We start from the raw sequence: 15,389 nt of genomic DNA on the forward strand, positions 1-15,389 counted from the left end.
ATCTAGGGAATTATCATTTGATGTATTTATTATCTGCATAATGAAAAGCAAAGGCAAAAAAATAAAATCACATTTTTAACTGCTGAAAATTATTACTGTATAATTACATGAGCCAAGACTATTAGTATGCAATGAAAGGGACAGGAAGTAGAAAAAATTATTACTTGGGCAAATGGACAAGGTTTGGAAATCCAAGTCCTCACACTAAAATATCAACCTTAAAAAACCCATACTGCACTTAAAAATATCCCCAGTGTACAGGTCCTTGTATCAGCTGTACATTAAAGCTGCCAAATAAAAGTTTAAGTATTAGCTTAATTAGAGTAATAATTGCTAATTTCTTAAGCTGTGTTTCTAAAAATACACTGATTTTATTACATGTACAACTTAATAAATGTGTAATTCCCTTCTGGCTAACTTTACAGCTGCTTTATTTATGCATTTCCATGTATTGGTTTGGAGGGGAAAGAGAGAAAGGCAATATTAGAGAAAGAGAAAAACTAATTGCATCATTCTTGCCCTAGAAGTTCTATACCTCCATTTTCCCTGGCATATGTTGTATCTCCAGCTTTCCCAATGGATGGGCTTTTCTCCATAGTCCACCTCCTGCTGACTACTGCTCAAACTGTGAGGAAACTTCATCTGCAGGGTGAGCATTAAACCCAAGAGATGGAAAGAGTGGAGCAGTTGATAGAAATCTCAACTCTTCAGCAACAATGCATCTGGCACTCACAGGAGTATCCTGGAGGGCCAAAAATTTCTGGAGAGCTGATCTTGGCTAAAAGCCCAAGTTAAGTCTATTTCTGACTTGATACAAAAGACTCCCAAGACTTACAGCTACTGCAAACAGCTGGCTAGGTAGGAGCCAACAGAGTTACTGCTGGCCTTTCAACATCAATTTAAAACTGGCCTCTATTTAAAAATTTAGCATTTCAGAATTTTAAGAATTCTCAAAAAGCACAAGATTAAACCCACTGTGACTTAGCAGCAGCAAACCTTAAATATACAAACCACACTCATTTTAAAATACTTCAACTTATTATTTCTTAGGACTTGTATTTAGTTCTTACAGATAGAAGTCAAGACAGATTTTTACTCACTGCCTTAACCTGTTCTGTATTATTAATATTGGCTGAGGATATTTAACTCATTGAAGTGTTGCATTTTATTTCTATAAGGAAAAAGGATCTCAACTGAGAAGTAAATAAATGTTTACAAGTATGAAGCTGATAAAGTACAGACACATACCAGGTTCTACCCTTTAATGTAATACTGGGCTGCAAAAGACTACAAAGAGCCTATGTTTTACAAAACTAATCTGTATTTATAATCCACAGGTCAAAGTGATACTTACTGACTGTATTTACTACAAATAATATTTTAAAGGATTTAATAATATCACAAAAATGTGTTATTTCCAGGAGGATTTATGTATTTTATATGGAATGGCCTTTAAACAAAGTAAAAGAGCACCTGCACCTCTAGATACCATTTGTACCCAGAAAGTGCAGCTGTACTTTTACTATTTTTCTTTTTTAAAACCAAACCCCACTCCATGTAACAAGTGTAAAACTGAGTACAGGCTTGCTTCACGAGCTGCCACCAGCTAATCCAAAAACTAAATTTGGAAAAGCAGAGAGGAGAAAAACTATACTCAAAATTGGGATTTAAATGAGCTGCATCAGGTAATATTTGACCACACAGAGATTTATTTCATAGCTCTGGGTTATTTAAATGGAAGAAGGGAGGAGAAAGAGCCTTTTCCTTGCCCTACTGCTTTAAGTGAGTGGCATTGTACACACAGATTTAAACCACATCTCAGATGTACTCTAATCAGAAAACCAAATATGTTACCTGCTTGTAGAGTTAATCATTATTTATCAGGACTGTTCAGACCTTAAGCTCAGCTTATGAGTAGTTATTCAAAATGCCAAAGATTAGCACTGACAGTCAAGATTTACAGAGGGAGGAAAAAGGGACTAGTAGTAACAAATGGAAGTGTCATTCACATGAGGTATATGACATTATCAGATAATGGCAAAACCAGGGGTTTCTTAACTTTTTTCCATGTTACACACCTCTTCTTTTTTGCTTTTATTACCATTATTAATAAGCACAAGTGTACATGAAATTAAAGTCTTATTAAAGAATAGATAACCAAAACATAATTTTAAGAGTTCTATACAAGGGTAAAAATCATACACTACCATCCTAGCAGAAGTAAAATTGTTTTAGCATGAAGATGCTCCATAAATGAATGTAAACTTTCCAAAGCAGATTCTCCATTCCATGGAGGAAGGAGTCCCAGAAGCACTAACCAAGCTGACACTTGCTTTTTGTATCCTGGAATACTCCTTTCACAACTGCTGCCATATTGCTTCCCCAGATACAGATAAAAATAATTAAAAGAAATTCTCTTCCCTAACAAAGGGAACCAATATTGCAGCCCATTTCAGCTTCTCAAAACATTTGGGATTTTGCATATGGACCTATTCATCTACTGGCCAAATGTAATGCAAACTTTTAGATCCTCAGAAACAAGAAATTAAAGTAACCTTATCATGCCAACCACAAAGTGCAAGAAAATTTAAGCCGTGTAAGAAGTGTACATAACTATACCTAACCACAAAGAGTTAACACAGGGAGTAAAATGAAAATAAAGGGAAAGGCTACAAGAAGAGTTAAAGTAGTAATGGATCCCAGTGACTAAACCACTGTAATCAATAATTCCTAAGTAACATTTGCTACAGACCTTACATTCACTGTAAGTCATATTTATATATAACAACCTGGAATTTAATTCTATTTCAAGAAAGTAAAAAAGCATGACTTGCTTTGAAACACAAAACACAACAATAAAGACAAAAATGCTGGATGTACCTTGTATTTGGTCATGGTGCTAAAATGGTTGTTCCTGAAGAACACACAAAGCTCTCCCTCCTGGACAGCTGAAGTCAGCTCACACAGTCCATGGTATGTCAATTGTGTAGCTGTGTTATTTAGGAACTGCTCAGCTACAAACCCTACAAAAGCAAAACAATAGTAGTATTTTTCCTATCTTCCCCCTATGTCCCCATACTGCCACAAGCCTTAGGGAACACATAAAAAGAGGGGACAAGTTTCAAAGTCCTAAAACCACAGCATTGCAAACAAACCTTCCCCTGTTCAGAAATGCTGTATCCACTTCTAATATTACTCATATTTTCCCTTGTTGTAATGGAGTATATAACTGATACTCTGATTTATAGGAGCAAATACATAGCTAAGTTGAAATCTGAATGCTGCCACAATAGGGGAAGTTCTTGCCAGGTTTTGAAGAATTGTATTGAGTAGCTCAAGAGCATGCATTAGAGAAGCAGAGAAGACAAGCACAGTCCTGGGTGCCTGCCCAGGGAAAGCAGCTCAGCACACAGAATGCAGCTCTTCCCACTTGTATCTCTACTCAGCATCACCCACAGGGAAAATATCTAACTTGGATTTGGCAGGACACATACTTTGATAAAATACAGAAAAACATGGCTTACCTTCACTGACCAGTTCACTGTTTTCTGACTGTTTACAAGAGATTATCTTCTCCACCAGCTGATTGTAACTGCAGTTACCAACTGCTTTTACTATGTCAGCAACCTGCAGCAGGAAGGAACAACATGGAGGATTTACCTTTGAGAAGAACAGAACACAGCTGCAAGCCAGTGGCAATTATTAATAAGACAATAAGAATTCAATAAAGAGAGGATGTTATCCCCTTTAAAATGTAGGCCAAAACATTTTAGTTCAGAGTGTTACATATTTTGCTATTTCAGATCCTATTTTAAATGCTTTCATTAACCCTTAGCATCAAAAGCTAAGGCATGAACATAAGTTGGATCAGCAGGGCCAGGGGAAGAGAACAGCAACTCTCACCAACAAGGCATGAAAAGAAAAACTCTTAGGCATTATTATTGCAGCCAAACTCACCAGTTTCCCACTCAACAAACAATACCACTTTAGTGTTTATTAAATAATATAATTAAAAATAAATTACATGTTTGCTAAAGATGCAGTTCTCTCCAACCAGTTCCACCATCCTCATTTCTCAATAGCAGTGACTAAGAAACCAGAATTAAAAAGAGGAGGAAAGTAACTTTGTATTCCTTCCAAGTGTTCTCTAATAAGCCTTCAAAAATGATGACTGGAACACTGTATCTGGGGCAACTTGCTACTTCAGTCAGAAAAACAGTTCTCCTTTACAGAGTCACAGAAGGCTTTTAAAGTAGTTTGACTATAGACCCAGGCTCTGCATAGCTCCTGCACTAAAAAAACCACAGTTTGTATTTACTCCTCAATTTTTCTGACTAAATTTCAAAACTTCATTATCATATTCATTATTGACTTGTTAAAATTCAGAGATATCTCCCCTCCCACCAATAACACTCACAATAATATTTTTTAAAAATAATTGAAACAGAGTAAATTACCTGAGGGTCCACTAACCATCCATGGTACAAGGGGATATCCAGCAGATCAAACACTATGCATTCGGGTGTGTATTCAAATACTCGGACACCTGTGAACTTCACATTGACATCCAGACCCGTCTGCAACTTATGCAGAATTGCCATTGCATCACTCATATTCTGACAACAGAAAGAACAGAACAGAACAGATCACCCAAAACAGCTTTGGACACTTGGTGGTTACTCTTGTAACCCTTCATCATTCAGTACTCATCGACTTAACACTTAAAAAATAAAAAATTTAAAGGGTAAATTACCTAAACAAATGTTTCAATGCACATTCACTTCACATATTGTGCCAGGAGATACATGAAATAAAAGAACCTCCCTCCAGTGACCTCTTTTACACCCATAAACTACTTTTAGGCAGCTCTGGTTGCTGTTAGGTCTATTTCCCAAAGCCACAAGCCAGATGTTTGCAAGAAAACTGAATTATAAAGGAATCTTCAAGGGACTTTTCTTGAGGTTTCTTCTCCCCTTTTAAACCCTCCCTTACAAGTCAGGCCAAAGTACTTGTCACTACATAATGAATGAACAGTAAGAGCTACACAGACCCACTTGCCAACTCTAATTTCAGGGTTCAGTACTGAGAATCAGTCTTGAATTGTTCACTACTTTTTTTCTTTAATAAAAAACCCATTTTCTACCTTATTTTGGGCATACCTTTAAATGGCCTGTAGATTCTGCTGTTAAAACAAGTCATGAAAGTAGCACTTATTAATTATAGTAGTGATCCCAACGGAATCCTAAGGAGAATTATCAAGTTATGAAGTTCTAATCACAGAAAGGAAAGATGAGCCAAAGAAAACATGCTTTGTGAGACAGCTATCTTGAACCAACAGATAAAAAAAATTCCCGACATGGCAGGAAAAAGAATTTTCCACTAAGTGAGAAAAGTCCACAAGAACACAGTCAGAAAGTCTTGTGCAAAAGATTTGGGGAAACTGAGGCACTTTGTTGTTTGTTTGGGGGTTTTTGGGTTTTGCAACATTCTGTTGTTTAAGAGGAATTCAGGCTTACAACAATGAGAAAATAGCATGACAAAGACAGAAATGCAGATTGGACAGGAGATGGAGACAGCAAAGATTCACAGACAAACTACTGATGGTTAAAGACAGCTGCTTCTGCTGTCTTCTGATGAGAATCTGCCCTTGAGCATGGCTGCTACAAATGAGAGTTTTAATGCTTGTAGCCCTTTAGCCACTCTGCTCAGTCAAGTTTCCACGATCAGGAATGGAACAGCTCCCACTGCCTTACTACAAGTTGCTTCATCTTACTAACATTTTGCTGTCACAAGGTTTAGAATTTAGCAAGATTTGGAAGTAATCCTCAAGAGTGGCTTCACCTTTTAAGTTTGTATCACTTTAAAAGCAAACCAAGCCACCTTAACAAGAGCATGTCATTAGGAGGGGCCTGACATCAAATATGAAAACCTGTCTGTTTTGAAAGATATTTTGCCATAATCATACTGCTGAATGAATAAGAAGTACATAGTAAGTCAGCACAGTGTCATCCACAAATTCAGACCATACATCTACAGACAATAGCTGCATTTTTGTTAATGTTTACTTTGCAAACAAAGCAGGATTACATCAAACAGACCAGAAACCCACAGAAGTTTCTTGCTACAATTTCAACATTATCACTTCTACTTTAACTATTTCCGTACCTTCAAAGCAACTTGGAAGATTTCTAGAACAAAAGGCTTCTTTGAAATTACATGGTCAAAACTTCAGGTATGTGACATTTATGTTCTAAAGCCATATATCTGAGCATAAAAAAGCTATACAGGTTGTACTTTCACCAGGCATAATAGTTTTCATCAGCCTCCTAACAAGCTGGTTATAGCTATAACCTTCTACAACACAGAATTGTGTGGAAAAAAATAGCCAATTTCATTATTACAAAAGTAATTCTTATAATCTGATACAAATCAATCTCAAGTTACTCAGTTTGGTTGTCAACACTGAATGAGAACAAGAAAAAATGACCTAAGAATAAACAGAACTACCCTGAAACCTTATACCTATTAAAAAATTCAAATTCACTTTTCCATGAGTAACCAAAAAACCAGCTATGACTACAGACAGAACTCGGAAAATATACACTAAATCAACAAATTTTAAATCTAATAGCATTATCTTCAGTACAGAAAGAATTCTGTGATGACATATAAATAGTGGTCAGTGTAAATAATATTGCCTTTCATAACATGGGATCAATCTCTTTTTGACCATCATGATTAAGAACAGAGATCTCTGTTACTCAGTTTACATCCTCAGAGAAACTCTGGCAGGCACCACTGAACAGAGCAACTGAAGGACATGCAGCACAAGACTTCAAAGAGCAACCACCCTGTTACATACTTTTATTAGTACCTCTGTGTTACACTTCCTCAATAAAACCTGTTTTACTTCATTACTGTTATTTCATAACAGGGAAAAAAAGTGTCTTCTGTTAATAAATATTGAGTTTTTCTTCACTAATAGCACATATATAAAATTATTACTCTACATCAAGCCCAGACAAAAACAAACTGCAAACAATGGTCTGTATGCTTGTGGTTTTTAACAAGGTGACAAACCCTAGGTCAGAAAAGTAGTTTTAGTTCCCTCAGACATAAGTAACTGCTTTAGGAGCAGCTCCTTACCTGCTCATAATTAAGTCGCTGAATTTCAGATATCTCTTTAGGTTTTGCATCAAGAATGTAGTCTCCTAAAAGAAAGCAAAAATGAAAATAAATTTATTCCGCAATCAAAGCTTCAACATTTCTGTTAATGTTTCTGACTGAAGTGACTGATAATGAATACCACAACCGAAGTTTTCTACCAAATTAATGGGATCACACTGTTTAATAACCTGAATTATAATTATGGAGTGAAATATGAATACAAAAACTTAGTAAGAGCATATTAAGAAATAAAATTGAAATGGCCAACTGTTACTAAAGCAACATTTCATAATCTCTTGGGGTATCACATCAATCTCTTCAAGATTCAAAAATTAACCTCCCTCTGTGCCTCAGGTTCAAAACATAAAAAGGTCAAACTGTTCACAGTAAAGTATGTAATTCTGTACACATTTAAAAAGACAACCACTTATCCTGTCTGATACTGTGAATGTTTTGTCATATTTTATACACCAGTAAGTCTATAAAACTTGTGCTGGTTTTGACTGGAATATAATTCACTCTCTTCACAGTGGCTGGTGTGGGGCTGTGCTCTGGGTTGGTGCTGAACACAGGGCTGATAACACAGGGATGTTTTTGTTATTGCTCAGCAGGGCTCACTCAGAGCCAAGGCCCTTCCTGCTTTTCACAGGGCCACAGGAGGCTGTGAGGAGACACAGCCAGGACAGGTGACCCCCAATGAGCACAGGTGACATCATGCCCAGTATATAAAGTTTGGGGAAGAAGGAAGAAGGGGAACACTTGGAGTGCTGGATGGTGTTTTCTCCCCAAGTCACCACGTGTGACAGGGTGCTGCTCTCCTGGGATGGCTGAACACTTGCCTGCCTGTGGGAAGCAGTGAATTAATTCCCTGTTTTGCTCTGCTTTCCCTATATTGAGTCTTTACCTCAGCCCACAGTTTTTCTGGTTTTTACTCTCCCCATTCTCTACCTGATCTCTCTGGTAGGGGAGTGAGCAAGGGGCTGCCTGGGCTTAAACCACAACATTTGTATTCCACCTTTGTCTACAACGCAAAGGTAATAAATTAGTTAATAGTTAATCAACACACTGAGGTTCAAGACTTATAACATCTTTAGAGACTAATACACACTTTCCAGGTTTTATTTCAATGTTTTTGTACTTATTCCTTTGCTCCATTACTAAAGTCAGAAAAATATCATTATAAGCTTCCTAATTTATACTCTTTTAACTTGAAAGTGGTTGAAGGCTGTTTTGTTGGTTTTGGCTTTTTTTTTAGCTGTAGAAGAACTGCTAATCCTGTTGAGTGAATAGGAACCTAAATAATTTGAACACAGTTTTATGATTCAATTTAGTAAGATAATTTCAGAAGCTAAAATTTGCCTTCAAGAAAGAATACACATTTAGACAACTGGAATTATGTAGTGACTTCAGACAGTATTGTGTCACCAATGCAATTCTAAGAAATGCTTAGACACAGGGAGCAAGATTTCTTAGTTTTTGGAGAAAATTATGTAGGCAACTTTTTTTTCAACCAGAAGACTCAGCAATTTGCTTCTGAAAAGAACAAGCTACGTTCTTTGCAAGCAAAAATAAAGAAAATATTGAAAGGGTATTTTTCTCCTGCTTAAGAAAAATCAAGTCTAGTCTACTAAGTTCAAACATTTTATATTTGTCAGGCTACAAGGGAAGGAAAAGTGGTACATACAGCTTAAGTACTATCACAACTGCACTTTTAACACCTGGATCACCAGGGTTATTAAAGTTCCAGTCCTGTCAGATACACAGAGCTGCAGTTTTACTGAATACTGAATGTGATACCAGAGCAGTGCCTGCAAATGGGACCCCACTTGCAATCACTGTGAGGGCTACATTAATTTTTCTTGTTATTTTAATTAGGTCATACTTCCAAGGATTAGAGTTACTATAGACCACTAAAGACAGAGTTGACTTACTACATTCTGTCAACTATAATAAAGCAACACTGTAAGAGACATGAATAATTTTAAATCTGTCAATGTGTTGGTGCATTGAGCCATACCAATGGCACGAACCAGACCAATCACTTTGGAAAGCAGTGCAGAAAACTTCTAAAACCAGTTAAGGAAAAGCATGAGTAACTGCATACTGTAAGTAGTTTTCTGGAATCAAATAAAAAGCTGAATAAAATAGTAAATACATAAACCAGCTCTTATGTTGCTATGAACTACAAAGTACAACACACAAGTGGAAGTGATTTATTGCAGTTACTAACCTAAGTACTCCATCAGCTGTTCAGCCGTTATGATTTCCATCATCGGTGGCAGTTTAATCTGTCAAAGTAAAAGTAAATTCTCTTTAAAACACCAAAGCACCACAATTTAAAAACCACTGTATTTCTAGACAGAAGACTTCTGATTACATTTCCCCCACCATTTTATAAGGCCATTAGCATACTGGACCTCTACTAAACAGCAGCCACAAGAAGAGATTAAAAAGGCACTTTGGTTTTTAGAGAAACCACATGCCTGCAGCACTTTCTCCCAGGTGCACATCTGCATAGTGCTCCCTTCTCCCACCAAAACCCCCCTCCACTTCACAAGAACCCACACCACTCACTGCAGTGGCTCAACTACAAGCACTCAGAATTAACAGACTGGGAACTGTTCAGAAAACTTCCCTCAAGTCTTTGACTCCCTTTATTCCAATTCTTAACTGAGTATTGAGTACTAAGAGATTAATTTTGCATATTAGCTCAAAAAGTTCCTCTGTACAAAGTTTCTAAAGGATCTAGTGTCAGTAGCTGCTGGGACAGGGAAGCCAAAGACTTGTGCAGGTACAAGGAAATGACTCTCAGCCTCTCATCCCATGTTCACATTCCAAGGTTTAACCATTTGGTTTAACCCCACACAGAGCAGAGAGGCACACAGAACTCTGTGGTGAATATTCCATTCCCCTCTTCCCTGATTTATTCCAAACATCATCATATGCTAAAGCCAACCACCCTAGCAGAGCTAAAAGCTTCCTGCATTCTCATCTCCTCCAGCATCCTGGGTAAACATTTTGAACACTTTGATTTACTGCACGAAGAAAAGCAACAGGCAAAGCACAAACACATACAAGGACATGCTTCTGGCAATCTGAAGAAATACCACAGAAGGATACAGACCTTAAACATAGTGCAATTTTTCTCTGCATAAATGTGAATTTTATTTTTCTAGGGTTTGGGGTTGGTTTGTCTTGGGGCTGATTTTTAAGCTCTCTTCAGTTTTTAATTTTCTCATCCTATCTCCCTCCAACATCTTGCCATTCAAAGTCTACAACAGATATTTATTTTATCAGGAATTTTTTAATCAAGTCCCTCAATACTGATCACTGCTGTCCTTGACACATATAGAAAGACATGACAAGAGACTGTTAACTCATGGTTGAGATTTAATAGGTTCCACTTACTTTTCTGATTGTGGAGAAGGAAGAAGTAAAAATCCAGGGGATGGAAGAGCAATCTACATCTACTTCTACATCAAGCCTTTGATGCAGCACCCCAAACTCAAATATACAGTATAGCAACACACCACTTTGTTCACATTGTGATGGAGAGGGTTTTCAGTATGAAAACTGAGCTATTTTAATAACTTTGCAGGGAAAATGAGGTGTGATTGGGCTACATCTGTCTTATAAATTTTAATTACATTTGACAAAAGGTAAATGTGTTAAATCTATGTAATCACAAGAAATTTCATTATATGTGGAAGAAGAAAGAGACCCAAGTTTATATAACTTTCTTATTTATACTCTAAGAAATATGTCCCTACTTGGGTTAGAGTTGACATTTGCCACACATTGATCAACCCAGAGATGGTGGGCTTATAAAGAAGCTGGTAGTTCTGGGATCTGGGAAAGGAATTAAAGAAAAAAAATCAGGCATGCATGGGTACATGTTTTTTTTGAAAATATTTAATGAATGACAACTGATTGTAACTTACAGAACTATCCAACTTACCAACTCTAAAGCTCAATTACATGGCTTACCTCTATTTAAGCTCTATGTACAGAGCTTAAAATAGCACAACATATTATCCATATCACTGGTTAACAAATGGAACTTTCCCTCACAACTGTAAAGCTAACCATTTATTTTTTTATTGCAGAAAAAGCAAAGTGGTTTTACTCATATTTCCAGGATCTCTCAAAGCTGGATACTTTAGCAAGCTACATCTCAAAATTAACTGCTTGATTAAATGCTAAGCAAAATTAATTGGTTACTTCATGGCGAAATTTTAGGGCTGGCATGTGTAGTGGGACCTGGATCACACCTTTGAAGTGGGCTAATGGGGTTCCAACACATTCTGAGTACTTCTGAACAGAGCTGACTTTGGGATATACAGAGAACATGACATTTCCCAGCTGTTCAGAGCTTCACTGCAAGCACTTAAGCAACAGGAAATGCACAGTGAAGAGGAAATGGGAGAGAAAAATACCTTAGGAATTAAGGGAGAGCAAAACATTATACAGAACCACAGTCATTATCCAGAGAAATCAACAGAAGAAAACGATGTAAGCAACAGTAGGAGAAGCTGCTGTTGTCCATAACAATCTTTTATTTTGAGACACATTTTCGCAATAGGTTTCAATGTTTAGTTGCTAGATTTCACATCAATTCCACATTTTAGGAAAAATGCATTTCCTCAACTCCCACTCACTTCCTGCACCCCTCTAGTGCAGTTTCCTGGTCCTTTGCCCTGATGGCTCTTTCTAACTATAGCTATAATTTTCTTCCTACATTCAGGAGTGGGAAACTCAGTCCTTCTCACACAACTATGGCATGACATACAGCTGAGGCATACTTTAATTAAAAGACAAGACTGGTAAACAAATTTTCATATGGAGCAGATTGTCTAATAAAACTTACACAGTTTGTATGAATTAGACTATAAACCCCAAAACTACATAATACTAATTTTCCACTATATTCTTCCACACTACAGAAGGGCTTCAAAAAAATTAAGTGATATAGTCATGCACAGAGGATAACACTTCTGAAAATACCATGACTATCAAAAGGGTCCAAGAAAATTTCTAATGGCTTATATAATAAGTCTTATATAAGACTTAAAGTCTCAAAACATGTTTATCTAAAATATGCAACTCCTCTGAACACAGTGTTCCAGAGAGGTACGGGTAGCTTCAAGCAGCTTTGACAAAAAACAATTAATATTCTCTGCAAATAAGCGGCAGGAACAGTTTCATGAACCTGTGACAGGTCAGTGTGTGCTCCTCCATCTCCTCAGTGTCTCTCTGGAGCCAGGTCACCTCCAGCCCCTGAGGGGGCTCGTGGCTGTGCTGGGCACGGCTCCAGCTGCACCTGCGGGCTCAGCTCATCCCACAGGTGCCGGAGGAAGGGAGGCTGCCAAGCCCCGCTGAGCAATCTGTGCCAGCTCCGGCCGGGCACAGCGACAGCGACAGGGACAGCACATCACGTGTGAGCGAAGGGCCAGGGCCAGCCCCCGGAGCCGGCAGCACCGCTGCAGCCTCCGACAAGGCAGCGGAGGGATCGGAGGATCAGCGGGAGGGAGCTCTGCGCTCCGCTCCTCCCCAAAGGGCCACTTTAATGAAAACCTAACATTAAGAATTGCTGAGTAGAATTTTTTACTCTACTTCTTATCTGAACAGTCAGTTTGGATACATCTAAGCAAGAAAATGGTTATATAACATTTACTTACATAATTGTTATGATACCTGAATAGGTAATTCAGACAGTTCTAACAGTTTCCAAAATTTTAGTAGAACTAGGTGTGTAGGGAACACAGCTCCTTCCATTTGTTGAGAGGATTATGACACAAAAAACTTTCAAAGACATTTTCAAATATGCAATATCACTGTTCTCCTACATAAGGACATGCACTTCTCAAGACAATATTAATATTATTTATATTATAATTGTATAATGTTTTCCCTTTGCTTCTTTTATGTTTCACAATCTTCCCTGGACATTTCAGATATGTAATTTCTGTGCAACACGTTAATGTTCACAGAGTTCTTCAGGTACAAGACATGACATCCTACCTAAGAAGCACAGAGCAGAATCACATGGCACCCTCACTAAGCTTTAGCATCTGATGATTGCCACATTCCCCCTGCCCCAAATTACATTTAATGAAATGCCAGAAGTTATCAGAAAGTGTTGCATGAACTACATCTAACAAAGATCACAAAAGGCACTTAGAAAAGCCAACTTTGAATAGCTAAGCTTAACCACATAGTGAGCCACAGGCCTGAGTTAAAACTGAGCAATCTCCAGATTTAAATAAGCTGAAAAACAGTGTGCTACACTATTCTACATCAGAGGACACAATTCATGCTTGTACATACATTTAAAAATGCTTGTTTCAATCTCTACTTCTGCTTCATTTCCATCACACAAATCTAAGTGGTTACGACACTGTTTTGCACAACAGCTGTTCTGCACAACAGCTACTTTTCCAACTTGATATCATGCTTTTGTTTTTCTTCTTACAGCATTTCTCTAACACTCCTGTAGCAGAGCTCCTTGGCTCTCCCTCCTATAAGCTAAACTGCAAGTTACACTTAAGACAGGCAGACTGCAAAATCACTTCAAAAGAAAAGTAATTTCATAATTTTAATATTTAAAATACAGCTTCTGCAATCTGCCACCTCAAAGTATTTTGTATCCTTTGAAAGTGGTGGATAAAAGAGAGACAGCAGTTTTATCACAAGCTTAGTTCCAAAACCTGGTATTTTCAAAATGGAATTTGAACAGTCACAGTGGGTGCTACTATTTCAGAATTTCCAAAACCCCAACCACCAAATCAGTATTGCACTTCAGCTGGCTGAGACCAGATCTATCCACAGGATGACCACAACTCTCAACCCTGTCAGGAAAGAGTTCTAAAAAGGAAAAATGATGGCTGATACAGGGAATAGAACCCAAAGCATAACTGTTTAACTTGTTATTCCCTGTTGCGATTCTAGCTTTCCTCCTTATCTCCTTCCTCTGCTCTTTTTTCCCCATTACGTGTAGCTTCTTTTCACCTAATATGTACTGTGGTATTCTCAGTCTGCTTTTGCCTGTTTTCATCTTTCAGTCTGCCTTCTTGCTCCCAAATTATAATTACTTGACCCAGCCTAGTGTTCATGTTGGCTCAGGAGGAGCGAGAAGGTGGATGTCCATCCTCAGCCCTCTCATGTGGCAAGCTGCTGTCAGTGAGGTACAGATGAGCTGTCACCCCAACCACTGTGAACGTGGTTCTTGACTATGAACTGGGGAAAAGACAGGCCAATTTGTAGAGGCAGTAATTAGGAAAATCAATTACAAGCAACTACAATATATAACCAAATAAGAGGAAAACCCTCAAGCCTATAAATAATAACTTGTGATGACAGTTTCACCAGTTTAGCTGCTTGTCTGCAACTCATGTAAATTCTGCTGACATTTTACATAGACAGAACTACAGAAAACTTCCTGTAATCTGAGCAATAAGAAACAGAAGAGCATTCCCAAGGGGTATTTTGGTTTTTGCCTATTTATAAAACTGGGTATTACCTTAATTCTCACTAATGTAATATTTGATCCCAGCAGAATGTCAGTTAAAGTTCTGGTTGGAGAGCAGCAGAGGAGGGAAAAGGAAAAATGTTAAGGAACAAAACCTCCAAAAACTTGAATTCAAACAACAGGACCAGTGCTGTCCCATTTATATCTTTCATTAAAAGATTAAAAAGTAAGACCCTGTAACTAACAGTTTAAAATGTTTCCCCCAAAATTGATAAGGAATGGCAAGTTTTTCAAGTCACCCCCAGATGCCAAAGAGGGAGCACAGAAAGCAAGTGTTCAATACTGTGACAACATTCACACCCTCCCGACGATAGCAGAACCTACATAAGGCAATACCTTAAAGTCACACCCAACTTCCCTCTACTGCTTTTACTGATGCTTAAACAACAACATCACTGCACCCAGAGTTTTCTTTCTGATGTCTGAGCTGTTCTGCTCAGAAAAATGTGTAGAAATTGTAACTCAACCAAAAGCATTAATCTTCTGCAGTTACCTGCATCTAAACAAATTTCTTCTCATCACATATTTCCATTTTGACCTTTTCCTAAGTCACCTGTCACACTGCAAACAATCTCTTACTCTTCCAACACCAAATTTCTTCCCCTTGCTACTACAACATAAAAGCTATTCCTGTAAAGCTTTCCTATTTCAGGACTCTGTTCTATCAGCTCTTCAGTCTTCCGGAGCTGAATTG

The 15,389-nt window shown here is 37.7% G+C and overlaps 1 protein-coding gene across 1 annotated transcript in view; it reads right to left on the reverse strand.

Moving 5' to 3' along the window:
• MINDY2 (MINDY lysine 48 deubiquitinase 2) overlaps positions 1–15,389 on the reverse strand; it is a 31,941-nt gene that overhangs the window by 14,773 nt on the left and 1,779 nt on the right. The window contains exons 2-6 of the mRNA XM_058811577.1: positions 9,398–9,455; positions 7,147–7,211; positions 4,458–4,616; positions 3,525–3,627; positions 2,881–3,023 (exon numbers count right to left, since the gene is read on the reverse strand). Coding sequence (XP_058667560.1) covers positions 2,881–3,023; positions 3,525–3,627; positions 4,458–4,616; positions 7,147–7,211; positions 9,398–9,455 — 528 coding nt within the window. The remainder of the gene's footprint in view (positions 1–2,880; positions 3,024–3,524; positions 3,628–4,457; positions 4,617–7,146; positions 7,212–9,397; positions 9,456–15,389) is intronic.

This window comes from Ammospiza caudacuta, chromosome 10, assembly GCF_027887145.1.
Source record: "Ammospiza caudacuta isolate bAmmCau1 chromosome 10, bAmmCau1.pri, whole genome shotgun sequence".
Lineage (NCBI taxonomy): Eukaryota > Metazoa > Chordata > Aves > Passeriformes > Passerellidae > Ammospiza > Ammospiza caudacuta.